At 52.4% G+C, this 16,342-nt stretch overlaps 1 protein-coding gene across 2 annotated transcripts in view; it reads left to right on the forward strand.

Moving 5' to 3' along the window:
- The window catches only part of FTO (FTO alpha-ketoglutarate dependent dioxygenase), a 345,609-nt gene extending 343,837 nt beyond the window's left edge, over positions 1-1,772 (forward strand). For both annotated transcript variants that reach the window (XM_066348254.1, XM_066348255.1), the window contains one exon: positions 402-1,772. In XM_066348254.1, coding sequence (XP_066204351.1) covers positions 402-555 — 154 coding nt within the window. In that variant the 3' untranslated portion in view covers positions 556-1,772. The remainder of the gene's footprint in view (positions 1-401) is intronic.
- Positions 1,773-16,342: the final 14,570 nt, after the last annotated feature.

The raw sequence follows: 16,342 nt of genomic DNA on the forward strand, positions 1-16,342 counted from the left end.
TAGTAATACATTGAAATCCCACAAACATTTAAATCTGATAATGGTGTAATCACGCACTTTAAATAACAGTGGAGATAATGAAAAAATAATTCACCGTTTTAAAGGCAGAGTAACTGAGTTTTCCCTGGCGCTGGGCTTCTCCGAAGCCACTAGAAATAATTCAAATCTGGGAACCGAAAAAAAAATAAATAAATAAAAATTTCAGCACCGTCAAGAGTGATTCTTCCTTATTATAAACAAGGGCTTTCTGCCTTGTGAGCAGACTCTTCCATGTGGACGTCAGTCACCACCTCGAAGGACTGTCTTTGGAGCGTTTGGCCGTGTCGCCTCAAGTGGCCTCTGGGTTCGGGTCTGCTGGGAACTTCCTCCCATGGATGAATTGCCTGTTCTTACTCTTCCAGATGCCAGTCCCGAATCGCTCGCACGTTGCCCGCGGATCAGAAGCCAGAGTGCCGGCCCTACTGGGAACAGGAGGACCCTTCGATGCCTCTGCCGTTCGACCTCACAGACATCGTCGCAGAACTCAGAGGTCTCCTTCTGGAAGCGAAACCCTAGACGGCGCGCAAGTCTTAGTTAGGTGGAGGAGGAAAAAAGATATTTTTGGCTTCTCTCCTCCATCCCTGCCTTGGGCTTACGCCGGGGCCGTCTGTGTAGACTCAGCCTTTAGATTGTAGAACCTGGCCCAGGGTAGACACAGCTAGGGAACGGAGCCCACGACTGTGACCGTGTTTAAAAATGGCACCGTGTGACCATCTGATTTGGTATGAAATAGGACCTTCCCCTGCCTTCCCCCAAATTATTCTGCACCTGGATTTTTAAGGGGAGCCATCTGGCTTCCAAGGCCAAGGGAGGTGACAAGGGTGAACGCAGAGACTCCGGAGCAGATAGCTCTGAAGTCGCCTGCTGGATGGCAGAACCCAGCAGAGACACATCCCAGCTTCTCACTCCCGGCTTAGAGGCTGTGGTCTTCAGTATGGCAGCCTCTGGCCACATGCGGCTTCTCACCGTTTAAATTCCTCTTTCATTTTGAAATGAATAATTCAGTGCCTCCGTTGTACTAGCCACATGTCAGGTGCTGAATTGCCACATGTGTCCACTGACCACTGCACCGGACAGTCCAGCTATTGGGACATTTGCGTCATTGTGGGGTGTCCTAGTGAGCAGTGCTCCCATACGACGTTTGAGGGCAGGACGTCCTCTGTAGCCGCTGTCCTCACGAGCAGAACAGACGAAAAGAGGAAGGACCCACTGAAGAGTAACCTCTTCCCCCTCTCTAAGAAAGACCGCAGTGAGCACCCGAGTTGGGCTTCCTGTCCTCCGCTCAGAGGAGTAGAGAGGCGTTGGAAATTAAAGTTGATATCCTTCCTTTAGGACGCTGCCCTGATCCCATGAAGGAAACTCAGTCCCACTGATTTCATGGATTTAACCAGTGTAGCTTTTTAAAATTTTATTTCAAATTTTTTTTTTTGGAATTTCCCCGTTTGCATGTAATGACAGGTGGAATTGAGGTTGGAAGAACCCCGGTGCCCCGTCCCGATGACGTGGGACTGTTAGAGAGATGACAGAGCACAGAGGTTCGCACCTGGGCCCCGAACGAGACTCCCACTAGCTTTGTGACCTTTTGGCATGTTCCTGGGCCTCCGCTTCCTTGTCTGTATAATGGGGATACTGCGGGCACCAACTCACAGGGTGAAGATCCAATGAAACGTTCTAGCCACGGGCTAATTTGAACAATTTCTGATGTGTCGTCCAGAATAAATAGCCAGCACGTATTAGAATTTTTATCTGTGAGTCAGCTGACCACGTGTGAACATTTTCCCTCCGTTCCTCGGTCCTTGAACCAGTTTTATCTCGTGACGCCAGGGCACATCTCCTGCCAGTCGGCGACCCCTGGCCACCGTGAGAACGGCTTGCCACTCTGCCAGCCCCGAGACCTCCTCTCGTGATGGTTTGCAGTAGCTAGAAGGTGAAGACCGTTTCCGCCCATACAGAGCGGCACGCGGAGGCCCCGCCTCTCAGAGTCTCACAGGGACAGGGCAGGCGTTCATTCCCCGGGAGCTCACAACCAGGGGGAGCCTCCGTTATAAAAAGCGGCTGGGGTGTCATCACCTGGAGACTGGGTGTCTCAGACTGTGGCTGAGACCCGATGTCCTTGAGACTCACTGTCCTCAGCGAGAAAGGAGGGAAAGCCGGCCTCCTTGGACTCGTAGGTCACGTGGCACCGTGTAGGGGAGGGGTGCCCGGCCCAGGGAAGGCAGGTGGGCACTCTGGGGGCCACCCAGCCTGGTGTTTCTGTTTAGCCCCCACTACATGTGCTCTGTGTCCTACTTCACGAGGGCCCAGACTGGACAACTTGGGACACTTCCTATAAAAGGAAACCGTGTGCTGTCTCTGTGGGATTCGGAAGAGCTGCCAGCCCCCCAGCCCCAGGCGTGGCAAGGAGCTAGGTGTCTTCTCGCTCTTAGGTGGGCGTGAACCCTCCAGGGCCCGTGTGTCTCCCCAGTGGCATTTATTGTAAACCCGCCCTGTGCCCCCCCTTCATGTCCACGCTCTCCAAACCTGCTTGCTTGCACCCCTGTCGTAGAAATAAATGATCATGTTTAGTGCTCACCCCAACATACGTGTGTTGCTATCATGCGATCTCTGTGCCCTGCTTGTGCTTTGTCACATACATGCATCATAAAACATCCATAAACAATAAAAATATTAGAGGGATGAGAGAAGAGACCAAGGGAGGTTCTGCGATTTTCTCCTCGCAACCCCGGTTACGCGGGGCCAGGTGACGGACAGCCAGGGTTGGAGAAACTGTGACCTACAAGCGAGTCCAAAAGCTGAGGTCCCACATCCTCAGAAGAAACGGTGGCTTCCAGTAAGCAAGAGCCCGGCATGTCTGAGGGTCACATGTGCTCTCCCGGGAGGGTTCAGGGGCCTGGGAGGAGGAGAGGGGCAAGAGGCGATGAAAAGGGGGTACAGGGGGCAGCGGCCATCAGCTCAGTTCCTGCGGGGTCAAGGGACAGCCCCTTCTCCCCTGTCCGCTAGTGAAGGACCTTCCCGGGAACACGGGCGCAGGGTGTGGGTGAGGGAGCGGGGGGCCCTTGTCCCTGGGGACCCCCGTGAGTTGCTGGTCCCCACCTGCTTCCTGGCAGGCTCCCCCTGACCCCAGCTATCTTGAGGACATGGTCTGGAGACATCCCTCCCGTCCTCCGTCCCACAGCTCAGCAGCATGGTGAGCCCTGGGCACCCAGGGGCAGGTCCCTGTCTTCCAGGGGCTCCTCTGTGCCAACCCCCATGCCAGGTGCTGGGGGCATGTAGTGACCAGAATAGGAGCTTACCCTGTAGCAGGGAGACAATAGACCAGCAAACACATTAGATGTTATAAGTGCCAGGGAGGGACCCCGCCGGGGTGAGGGGACTTGGACGAGGACGTCAGGGAAGGGAGGTGACAGGGAGGACTTTCCAGGGAAGGGGACAGCAGGTAGGAGAGCCTGGGGCAGGAAAGCTCTGGGAAGGGCCAGGCACTGTGCCTGAAGCAAGAGGCAGGAGGACAGTGGGGGAGGCGCAGGGGGAGGGGGCCGGGCAGCCCTGGATCTGGTTTCCAGGCCCGATGCCCGATGCCCAGAGGAACAGGGAGGGTTCCCTGCAGGGAGGGGGGCACTAGCCCCAGAGGATGCTTTCAGGTGATGGCTCTGGCTGCTAGCCGGATTCCAGAGGGTCTCTGACAGCAGGCGGCTCCGTCCAAAGCACAGCTTTCTCCCTGGGGATGTCCACCATCCCAGAGTGGGATGTTGAGGTGGGGGCGCAGTCCGGCGAGACCCCCGCGCCCCACCCGGAGTGCTTGAGGCGATGCTTCTCTCTGTGTGCCCCTCCCCCTCCCCACCCCCCAGTTTCTGACTGCTGCACCCACCCTGGTTTCCCCGTCAGCCTCCTGCCTGGAGGACTTTGCAAGACAGAAAAGTGCAGGGTCATAGCATCGCGTCGGACGTACTTTTAGTAATAAGCTGAACCCATCCGGGACTGGACCCAGGGGCGCTAGGAGGGGGGTCCACAGGCCCTCGCTGACGGGTCCCCCGCATCCAGGAGAAGGTTCTGTGCGTGTTTCGAGGCACTGTGTTTTCAAAGGCAACTTTTTATTTCTTTTTCTTCTTTGCCTGCTCGAGTTAGAGCTGGGCAAATTGCATACATGTGGACCCCCGCCACGCCGAATCCTGTTGATTCTGGAGGTCCGTCAGAGGCCGGCGCAGGGAGGACAGGGTTCTTATTTGAAAAGGCAGTTCTCCCAACTGATTGGGCAGGAGGGGAGCCGTGCGGATTAAAATGCGCCGGACTGGTAATGCCGTTGATCCAGTTTGCCTTTGTTACTTGGTGATTAAATGGTGTTTTTAATTACGTTTTACTGGGAGCCCTGGGTATCGCGGTGGTGAAATCAATTTGACAACCATAAAGTGGGAGGGGAGGCCCAGGAGTGTTGTAATGATCGCGGTGGCCACGGGGAAGGCAGGCAGCTTTGGGAGGGGGGGTGACGTGGGGACAGGCAGAGGCAGGGGAGGCGGGCCCCAGATGACTTCCTGCAGGACAGCCAGGCCGCCTGTGGCCGCTGCTGTTTGGGGGAGCAGGTGTCAGTGGCTGTCAGGAAGAGGGACACACCTGGCTGTCTCGCGCACCTGAGAGACCGGATGGATTCCCGGCTTGTCGGGGACTCCAGGACAGGAACCGGAGGGGTGTTTCTCGTTTCTCTCTTACTGAAGAGGAAAAGCGCGAGTGTCCCATGGTCCACACACCCCCCCCCCGCCCCCCGCCCAGCGGTCCCCGTTCGCACCACAGTCCAGTTCCTTCCAGGCCGCTCCTCCTCCTCCTCCCCAGCTGAGGACCAGTCCCCTCCGCCTCTGACCCCATTTCAGAGTCTTCTGATTCCCGGGGCGGGGGCGGGGGTGGGGGGGGGGGTGGAGTAGAGGCTCCTGGCTGCAGAGTCCTGGATCTGCGTGTGACCCTAAGGCGACCCGCCCTTTCAAACCTTTGGTGTCCTGTCCACAAAAGGGGACTCATAATCATGTATCTGTCACCTCAGGCTGTACGAGGATTCCGTCAGTTCGTGTGCCTAGAAGATGCCACCAGCAGTGCCTGGAACACCCGGGTCTCCAGTGCTAGCCCTGACGGTGACCGTCCAGGCTTCCTGTGAGGACAGTTGTGGCTTTGTGACTCGGGCAACTCACTTGAGCTCTCTCTCTGTGCTCCGGGCTTTGTTTGTGTAACAGGGAGGATGCCGGTGCTCAGTGCCTCGGACCCCCCTGTGGCCGCGATCGTGCGCGCTGAGCGAGCCACGTTGTGTCCAGTAGAAAGTCATGTCGCTGCCCCGCTGTGTCCCGTTTGCGCCTCACAGCTCCTGTTTTATCCTGGGTGGATGGTGTGGACCTTTTTATAAATGACATACGATGAAGAACGATTCTTCCGCACCCACCATCCGTAGGGCGGGACTAGGTCACCCGCAGCAATTTTAGATTTGCTTAAAAAAAAAAAAAAATCTTGCCATCACCTTCTAATGGATGGTTTGTGTCCAACCATTGTTTATTGACCGTGATTGTCGAAGGACCAGGGTCAGCCTGCGTCCAGGGGAGGGAGCCGTTCATTAACAACCAGCGAGCGGCGCGGGGATTCTCCGCCCGCCCACGCAGTTCACGACTCGGCCTGCATTTACGCTCCCATCAGTCCTGCCAGAATCGAGGTAGAATAGTTCCTTCGCACATGTGTGTCAGGCTAAATGGATAACAGCAGATACAGATCTGTTTGCCTGTCTGCACTTGCCTTTCGACAAAATTCATCAATTTTACAAAAGCCACTGACTGAACATGGCACCAATACAAATAAGTGCTTTCGAGCATGTGGCTCTGGCCCCGTGGTTTTTAATCTGGTAAATGCAGCAGCTCCCCGCCCAGAGACGGGGAGTGCGGGCTGAGGACAGCACGGGGCCCCACAGGCGGGGGCCCACGGGGCGAGGCCGTGTGACCGGAAGCTTCTCGGGAGAGCCGTCCGGGACCCTGGGCGCGCAGGGCCATGGGGACCTGCTGGGCTCGTGGCCGTCCACAGGAAGCGCCTCTGGTGTCCTGCAAGGTGTTCAGGTACTCGGGCGTACCCTGCTTGCCCTTGCCAGCTTCCGAGACCAGGGAGGGTCTGCAGGCTGGAGTGAAGCCCCACGGGAAGAGCGCCCCCAAGCTGTGTGGCCCCCACTCCCCCGCCCGGGCGGGCGCAGACCACATCCAGGAGGGCTTCTGTGCACGCGGAAGCCGTGTGCGAACCCAGAGAAGGAGGCGGATTCATCCTGTGAGCCCAGTTGAACTTGGGTGAACAACAGGAGGGTTGGCATACGTGTCGAGCACGTCTGAGCGGGCAAGGCCAGTCTGACCGGGGAGCAGCACCCGGCTCCCTGTTGGGGCCAGCGGATGGGGCAATGCAAACACCTCTTGCACAAGAACAGTCCCAAGGGGTCACACTGCGGCCACTTTGTAAAGTTCTGCAGACCGCCCCCCTACCCCCGCCCCCACGCCAGATATCCAGACCTGAGGAGAGGTGCGCTCAGCATTTGATAAAATAAACTTGGGGCCCCATGGACGCTCGAATGGAAGGACCGTGCCTTCATTTGTGTCTTTGCAAAACTGCTGTCCTTCAAAGGAAGCCTCCCTGCATCCTCTCCAGCAGGGACTCAGCCTGCCGCTGTGCAGCAAGCACCGTTGTCAGTCCAGCAGCCCTGGAACCCCAAAAGGGCTGAGTCAGTTTCCGAGAGCAGCTAACGCTACCGTTCCTACCTCATCCAAGCCGGAGTACCGGACCTCTGGCCACCCTCCTGCCCCTGCTCGGCCCCCCGCCCCCAAATCTTCAGACAGAGATTTCCAGCTGATTACGCCTTGATTAGAGTCGAGCAAGAAGCAAGCCAGGTATATAGGATTCTCATTGTCCCCCACCCCCACCCTCACTGCTCCCGACCAGGGTCAGGCGGAGAGGGCTCTCGGTAACATGGAACAATCAAGCCCTGTTTACCACGGACGTTTCGTTTTCTTTCCTCAAAATCAAAACAGAGGTTAGTAGGCAGCGTATTTCATCCATGTCTCTTGATCAATGGAATGATCTGTCAGAAGCCATTAAAGCCACCATTAGCTTGAATGCATTCAAAGCTAAACTATTGGATCATTTAAGGGCCGCAGTGATTGTTTTTAATATACTGTACATTGATTTCTCCCCGCGCGCCGGGGCAGAAGTTTGAGGCTAACTGTGTATGACTATGGCTTCATTTGCTGTCTCCAGCCCTCCGCGAGAAGCATGGTTTCACTTCGACCAGAAATGTCTGGGTATCGTTTTTAAAGAGACACAGACCCTGGTAGATTTCCCGAGGTTTAGGCTAGAGTGGGTCGTTATTTTGGTTTTGTTCTTTTTCTGCAAGCTTTCTCCCATTTCTCTGTGCCCATGACGTGAGCTGTGTGTGCAGAATGGGAGAGGCATCCCAGCCAAGGACCTCGGCTGAAAGGCGGCGGGGAAATTTTCCTGAAGGCATGAAGCCCCAGCGGAGGCCAAAGTCGAAGTGACGTTGACAGCCTTGCGCCAGCAAAACTCTGTGCCCAGCACAAAGCAATGGCAGTGTGGCTGTGTCGGGGCTGCCCCTGCAGAGCCGGAGGTGAGGAGGTGAGGAGGTGAGGAGGTGAGGAGGCGAGGAGGCGAGGAGGCGAGGAGGTGAGGAGGCTCCAGCCCCGCCACCGGCTGCCATGTTTCCTACTTTTGGTTACTGCCGTAGCTCAGATGAATGCTTCTAACAGTCACTGGTTCCTTCCTAAATAAAATACCCAACTCTGTCCTTGTCCTCCCAAGTCTTGTTCTTTTTTTTTTTTAGCAAGAGAGACAGAAAGAGAGAGAGAGAGAGAGACAGAGAGAGGAACAAATAGGGACAGACAGGAAGGGAGAGAGAGATGAGAAGCATCAATTCTTTGTTGGCACCACCTTAGTTGTTCATTGATTGCTTTCTCATATGTACCTTGACCAGCGGGCTACAGCTGAGCCAGAGACCCCTTGCTCAAGCCAGTGACCTTGGGCTCAAGCCAGCGACCTTGGGCTTCCAGCCAACGACCTTTGGGCTTAAGGTAACGACCATGGGGTCATGTCTATGATCTCACACTTAAGCCACTGACCCCATGCTCAAGCTGAATGAGTCTGTACTCAAGGCGAATGAGCCCCAGCTCAAGCCAGCGACCTGGGGTTTCAAACCTGGGTCCTCTGCATCCCAGACCAATGCTGTATCCACTACACCATCGCCTGGTCAGGCCCAAGTCCTGTCCTTAACTAGGACATCTGGTCTTAACCTCCTTGCTGGTAGATTTTAATACCAAGTTGAGACTAAGTGAGTAGTTTGACCAAAGAAGTAATGCCATGTATACCAAAGAGAAAGTTTTATATGTTGTACCCATTTTACAGATGGGGCCATTCAAGCCCAGAGGGGAGCAATTAAGCTATTTAAGGTGAGTTATAAAAATTGGATTTCAAGTTTCTGGCATATATTGAGATTTAGGAAGAACACAAATACCCTTGAGCCCACCTCCCAGATAGCCATAAAGTACATTGAAGAGGAAGATGGTCCCGCATTACTTATAAGAATGGCCTACCCCCTCCAACTCCAGCCCCAAAAGGAGAAATCTTCTTAGTCTAGAAAGGAGTTTGTGTGTCATTAATTATCCATAAAATTTTTGTGATTTTTTTTTTTTTTTAACTACCCAAACAAGCCATTGGAACTTACATGACAGGATCTTAAAATCCAAAAGGCCAGGGTTCATCCTCCCAATCAACAGGCAGGTCAAGCAGAAGTCACAGCAGTAAAATCTAGAGCAGGGGTCAGCAAATCACAGCCCACAGCCAAATCTGGCCCGCCACTTGTGTTTATAAAATAAAGCTTTATTGGAACACAGCCACGCTCACTCATTTACGTAGTATCTATGGCTGCTTTCGCCGAGTTGAGTCGTTGTGACAGAGACCACGGGGTCCACAGAGCTTAAAAGATTTACTGTTGGGCTCTTTGCAGGAGAGATTTTTCTGACCCCTCGCCTGGCTCAGAGGATGGCTGGATCGCCTGTGATCGTGCATGTCAACTGATCAACGTCATGTCTAGTACTTAGTAATTGTTCAACACATATTGATGATGATGATGATGTCTCTGTGGTGGTGTCCTGACCAAAGCAGCACTCACGCCCAGACCAGCACTCACGCTCTCTGCGGCAACATGGGAGAAGCGTTCCGGGGACAAAATGGAGTCATTCAGAAAAGGAACCCGAGTGATGCAGTGAGGGGACCCGGGGCAGCCACCCCCTCACCCCCCGAGGATGGAGAGCCACCTCCAGCTTTCAGGTTCAGGCGTCTTGTCTTATCACAACCACAACAGAGGACCGGTCCGCAGGGGCAGGAGCCGCAGCCTGACTGACCTTCCCGGCCACACAGACAGGTCCAGCATCCTTCCTGACTGCTCCGGAGCCTTTCTGCTCTGGTGACGGTGCTAAGATTACTCTAACGCAGAGGTCCCCAAACTTTTTACACAGGGGGCCAGTTCACTGTCCCTCAGACCATTGGAGGGCCGGACTATAAAAAAAACTATGAACAAATCCCTATGCACACTGCACATATCTTATTTTAAAGTAAAAAAATACAATATTTAAATAAAATACAATATTTAAAATAAAGAACAAGTAAATTTAAATCAACAAACTGACCAGTATTTCAATGGGAACTATGCTCCTCTCACTGACCACCAATGAAAGAGGTGCCCCTTCCAGAAGTGTGGCGGGGGCCGGATAAATGGCCTCAGGGGGCCGCATGCGGCCCGCGGGCCGTAGTTTGGGGACCCCTGCTCTAACGCCTCGTCAGAAGAGGTGGTGATCTGCCTTGTGCTTCTGTGTAACTTCAGAGGGTTCTGTGCTTTCTAACTTGCAGGAGTGATGAATGTGTCATTATAAGGGGTCAGTAACAGCTGGCTGCTGCTTATTGTGTGGCTGATACACACCACCCCCCAAGCCTCTGGCTCTCACCGTTTCTGTTAAGGGATTCCAAACTGCTCATTTATGTTTGGATGCTATACCTGTAATGAAATTGCAAAGGAAGCCTCGTCCTTCGTTAGTTCCTTCTGCATCTGTCCTGTGCTGTTCAGTTCCCTCCCCTCCTTCAAGGCTCTGCACTTTGCCTCGGCTGTTCAGACTCTCCGGAGCACATGGGGTCTCTCCTGCCACCCGAATCCTTGAGTCACTTGTAAGTCACTCGCGTTGATCATTTGCATTTGTTCTATCGCCAGACTGTTTGGGAATCCTAGTTTGCTTGTCAGATTTGGTTGCCATATTGGATGATAAACCATCCAGGATCAAATCTTTGCTTCCACCGTATGATATCCCTTAATCCTCAGAATAGCACTTCCTATCCCCCAAATCATTCCATATTTACTTAGCTGTCAGTCCAGCTAGCTTGTATCTGACACATAATAGGTGCTCAATAAACTTTTATTAGCTGGCTGTTTGCTAAAGTAAAAAAGTCTATCATCACCATCCCCTGTTCTAAAATCACCCCAGTTCCCTCCAACCTCTCTCTCCAAACATCATCTCCCCAAACTGGCTTCCTGCCTTTGTCCCAGCCACACCCCGTACTGTATTGTGCCCTGAATTCATTGGTGGCTCAGGCATTGCCTCTTTGGCGACTTGGCCACAAGCATGGTGCAACATAGCGCGGGCAAGGACTAAAGTGGAGAGTGGGCGGGGCCGGGAGAACTCGGTCAGCAAAACGAGTGTCCCAAAGGGGCCTTTGGTCAAGGAGGTGCCACCATAGCAGCCAGGCACCTGAGCTGGTGTTCGGGGCCTGACAGCAGGGGCCTGAGGAGGTCTCGGTCTGTCTGAGAGTAAAGGGGGCACAGGAAGCACCCCCAGGAAGGAACAGGGGTGGCCTCCGTGTGCGGTCAGGGCCCAGCCAAACAGCATGGCATTCGGTCGTTGGGACCCAGGCTCAGCACAGCTCAGGAGAGCAGGAGGCAGCTGCCGTGGCCAGTGGAGGCTGAGGGAAGCCTGGCCGTGGACTTGGGGCGCTGAGCTTGGCGTGGCAAGATGAACCTCAGATTCCACTGGTCTGGGGTCACGAAGTGACCGAGACTGTGTGTGGCATCATAAATATTTGACTCAAGAATTTAATGACAGGTCCTCAGCAACTCACAGACACACACACACACACACACACACACACACACACACACACGTGCACCTGGGCAGGATGGCATAAGGCTTCCATCCCTACATGACACATGACGCACAGTGAGTGCACAGCCCAGCGTGTGGGGAGGTGGGGACAGGAGTCTCTTTTCTCTCATCTGGGGAGTTACCACGTAGCTTTGGAACACAAGCCAGGGACTTCATCTGGTGCTCAGCTGGACCACGCAATCCGTTCCAGCGCTGGAGGGAGAACTGTCCAGGGAGGACACACAGGTGGCCAGCAAACCCACGGAAAGATGGCCGGCATCATTAGCCATCAGGGGAATGCAAGTGAAAACCACGGCGCCACTAGGAGAAAACTCTGGAAAGGAGTTGGGAAGTTTCTTATAAAACCAAACATGCTGCCCTGGCTGGTTGGCTCAGTGGTAGAGTGTCGGCCTGGCGTGCGAGAGTCCTGGGTTCGATTCCCGACCAGGGCACACAGGAGAAGCGCCCATCTGCTTCTCCACCCCTCCCCCTCTCCTTCTTCTCTGTCTCTCTCTTCCCCTCCCGCAGCCAAGGCTCCATTGAAGCAAAGTTGGCCCAGGCGCTGGGGATGGCTCCATGGCCTCTGCCTCAGGCGCTAGAATGGCCCTGGTTGCAACAGAGCAACGCCCCAGATGGGCAGAGCATCGCCCCCTGGTGGACATGCCGGGTGGATCCTGGTCGGGCGCATGTGGGAGTGTGTCTAACTGCCTCCCCATTTCCAACTTCAGAAAAATACAAAAACAAAACAAAAACAAAACAACCGAACATGCCATTACTACATGACTCAGCAATTGCATTCCTGACCATTTGTTCCCCCAAAAAGGAGACCTAAGTTCACACAAAACCTATCCATGAACGTTCATAGCAGGTGTATTTGTAATAGCCCCAAACCATAAACAGTCTTCAATGGGTTCAAGAGCAGTTCACCCCCTTCATCACCTGGAGGCCGTCTAATGAGCATGATCCCTCTGAAGCGTCTGAACAGACCAGAGTTAGGGACTGCTTTCAGTGTGCAGGGGGATCTTGGGTAGGATCACCTGCTGAAAGGGCAGGGATGCTAATGCATAACAATTCTTTTTTTCTTAAGTGAGAAGTGGAGAGACAGAGAGACAGACTCCCACATGTGCCCTGACCAGGATCCACCCTGCAAGCCCCCTATCAGGTGATGTCTGCCCATCTAGGGCATTGCTCTGTTGCTCAGCAATCAAACTATTTTAGCGCCTGAGGCGAGGCCATGGAGCCATCCTCATAGCCCAGGGCCAACTTGCTCATTCGAGCCATGGCTGTGGGAGGGGAAGAGAGAGAGTGAGAGAGAGAGAAAGAGAGAGAGAGAAGGGAAGGGGGAGGGGTAGAAAAGCAGATGGTCACTTTTCCTGGTTGCCCTGACTGAGAATTGAAAACGGGACATCCATACACCAGGCTGATGCTCTACCACTGAGCAAACCAACCAGGGCCAATGATTCTTAAAATGATTCTAGAAGTGACTAAGGCAGGGATTTGGAGTGAAATTGATGGATAGCACCCCCACCCCAATTTTTGTAAACAATATTCTAAATATTATTTAAAAATTTTTGTTCAAAAATTGGAGGGAAGAAAACTTATTTTTGCTGTCACCTTTCTGACCTCATCTCCTGTGACCCTCTGTTATCCCCAGTCCTACCCACAGTGTCTCCCTCTGCACCATCCACCCTGGCTTCTCTACGCCAAGTACTCCCCCACCTCAGGACCTTTGCACCTGCTCTTTGCTCTGCTGACCTCTCTTCTCCCAGATGCACACCTGACTGAAGGCCACTCCTTTACCTTCTTTAGGTCCCTCCTCAACCGTCATCTTCAAAACCTTCAAAATGAGGCCTTTCCTGACCACTTTAGTCACAATCAGGTATTAGGGTTTTTCACATTACATCTGAAATAACATTTTAAACAACAGCTCCATTGAGTTATATGCCACACACACTGTCACCAAGGTAACAGTGTTAAGACTGATGTTCATCTTAACCTCCTCTGGCTTTAAAGATGGCATTATGTGGATTCTCACATGCCTGTTACTTTTTTTCCCCCAGTTTACACGTAGGTACACAGTTTAAACATTAGGGCGCGTCTTTTCATGATGGCGTGCCCTAGTTTAATTGGCAGTGTTTTATTTTGTTTTCCTTTCTTCATGTTACCTAAATAAAATGACGTGGCTTATAAACAAGGACATCTTTGAATCGATGAAATAGGGTGTCTACAGTTTTCTTCACCCTTTACACTCTACAACGCTCCGAGCACAGATTTCAACTGGACCGTTGATGAAGACGGGAAGTCCATCCTCAGACAGCAGTAGGAAAGGATTCCCCATGTGGGGTTAGATAACGTCGGCGGGGTGGGGGGTATCGAGCCTGGGGTTGCTCCCCGGTTCCTCTGTGCTGGAGGCGGGGTAGGGTGGGGAGACGTTTTCATTAATTTATGATTCTTGCTCTTCTGTTTGGAATCTTTTCCTTGTCTTCTCTTCTGTTTTTCTCTTTCTCGAGTGCTTGCTGGGGGGAATTTCTTTTCCTTTTGAGCACGTTAAAAAGAATAATATTGAAAAACCTTCCCAGTGACTCAGGTCTTTGAAAACTGACATCAAGGTGAATGTCGAGTGGAAATTTGGGGCTTGCCAGCCTGCCACGGGCAGTTTGCATTTAAACACGTTGTGACTTTGATTTAAGAATTTGACTTGATGGGTAATATATTCCCAAGCAGGGGGGCTGATGTATGTACTGTTTCCATCAGAAATATCAAGTTCTGCGTGTGATGTGTTTATTTCTCTGAGTGGTTATGTGTTTAATAAATAATGTGGTTCAGTGGGTATTATTTTCAATTCAGTGTTTAATACCTGCACAATATGTCTCAGATTCGGGGTTGAATGACACCTCATAAATTATGAGCTGTTATTAGCGACTTTCTCGTTGCATCTTAATTATTAGGCTGAGGAGAGAGGGCAGGCTTTTATAAGCATTCATATTTTCTGTTTACAAGGCTTTTACTGGCATCTAATAAATTTAATTACCTCTAATAAGAAGAGGAAATGAAGTTCTATTTAGCAAATTCATAGCTTTGAAATGCATCTTGTAGCTTTATGAGCCCGGCAAGCTCCGGGAAGGTGAAAGCCATTTAAGGAGCTGTTGTTGCCGGGTTAAGCTAACTGCAAAACTGTTAAATTATTTTTGTTCCCATTTTATGGCTTAACCTCCAGGGTAAACTCCAGGCTACCTGATAAAGCAGCCACTCAGGAACTTTCAACTTTACGGGCTTTACCCCCACAGGGCCCAAGCCGGCTCCTGTATTAAAGGGGACGCGTTGCCAACATAATTTCAAATTTGGAAATTGATTGTGTCTTGACCTACTTATTTGCGAGAGCTGTTCATTCCCGACGGCTCCTTTGTTTTGCTCAGATTATAAATCTCTTGTTTCTTTAGGAGGGCTCCCAGATGGTGAGGGGGGTGGAGGGAGGAGTTAAGCCGGGGGGGGGGGGGAGGGGGGGGGGACGACGACAGACTAGCTCCTTCTGCCAGCAGGGCTGTCATCTGAATGAGACCCACAGTGAACTGCAGAAAAGGCACGTGGGGATCTCAGATCAACCACTTCCTGCAGAGGGCGGGACATGGAGGAGGGGCCTGCTGGTTTAGCACCGGTTGTGTTGGTGGGGGACGGCAAATCCTACCAAATATTTGAGGATCTACATACAGGACGTCAGACAGTGAATCTGGATTTATTTTGTTGGTCAGTTATCTTCCTCAAGAACACACTGAGGCATCTAGATGTTCATTTATTGTAGTCGATTGGCAGACAGACCCTCGGAAAACTGTACCACTCAGCGATAACTCTTTTTCTCCAGACACCCTGATAACTATGGTCTGTTTTCTGTCTTTATGACTTCAGCGACTCTAAGGAGCTCATTCATATGAGAGGAAGTCGTATAGCATTTGTCCTTTTGTAGTTGGTTTTTTTTTTCTTCTTCTAGCATAATGTCCTCAATGTTCCTCCAAGGTGTAGACTGTGTCGGAGCTTTCATCTTTTTTTAGGGCTGAATAATATTCCATTGTACACACATACCACATTCTGTGTATCCGGTTCCTCTCAATGGGCGTGTGACTTACTTCCATCAATCGGCTATCTGAGGAATGCTGCTATAAACACGGGTGTGTAAATGTCTGTTCAAATTCCATCCTCCGGTTCCTTTGAGTACTCAGCCCCTCCCGGTAATTCTATTTTTAGGTTTTTGTGGAACTGCCACATTGTTTCCATAGCAGCTGCTCCGGCAAAACACAGGGGTTCCCCTTCCTCTATGCCGGTGCGAACAGGGGTTCTGTTCTTTCCTTTTTATGTGTGTGCCATCCTCATCGGAGCGAACTGGTACCTCACTGAGGTCACCATTTCCTCTTGACCCCTTCTGTGCCACAAGGGGATGAAGTCACAGGTGTCCTTGTCCCTACAGGTGGGAAAAATGCATTCAGTGTGGCTCTAGGTATGAAAGCTGCCCTCAGCAAAATCAGGACATGGATGAAGTCAGTCTCTCGTACCCGCTCTTCCTGTGTCTTGTGCCCCTTTGCACACGCTTCTTCTTCCACGGAAGTGCTCATTTCCACCAACACCGGAGAGAGGCCTCCCGGGAGCATTTACTGTTGAAACTCAGGAAGGGTTCCCCCAGAGGAGTACATTGCGGATGGCACGGGTGCAAAGCGCAGTGAGACTATGTTTGGGGCGCCCTTGAAATGAAATCACACAGACAGGAAGGCCCCACGAAAAGGATGCCTCGTCCCCACATGCGGCATCTCAAACCCTGGCTGCGTCTGGTCATGGCGCTGTGTCGTGTTTACCGGGTTTGGAATTAGGTTCTCTTCGATGTGCTCTTTAAGGGGCAACATGACGACGTGACTCCATCCAGAAGGTTCCCTGTGAACCTGCAAGGTCCAACGGTAAAACTCAGCATCTTCATTGGAACTAAGCCTTTAATAGAACGGGACCGGGTCCGAACATTCTGGGATGTTCTTGAGGTGCTGGTAGGCGATGGATCTGCGCGGACTCGGACGGCGTAGGAGGGCCTCGCGGGGCGGGGGCGGGGCGCCGTGATGGAAACGCCGGCC

The sequence above is a fragment of the Saccopteryx leptura genome, chromosome 9, assembly GCF_036850995.1.
Source record: "Saccopteryx leptura isolate mSacLep1 chromosome 9, mSacLep1_pri_phased_curated, whole genome shotgun sequence".
Lineage (NCBI taxonomy): Eukaryota > Metazoa > Chordata > Mammalia > Chiroptera > Emballonuridae > Saccopteryx > Saccopteryx leptura.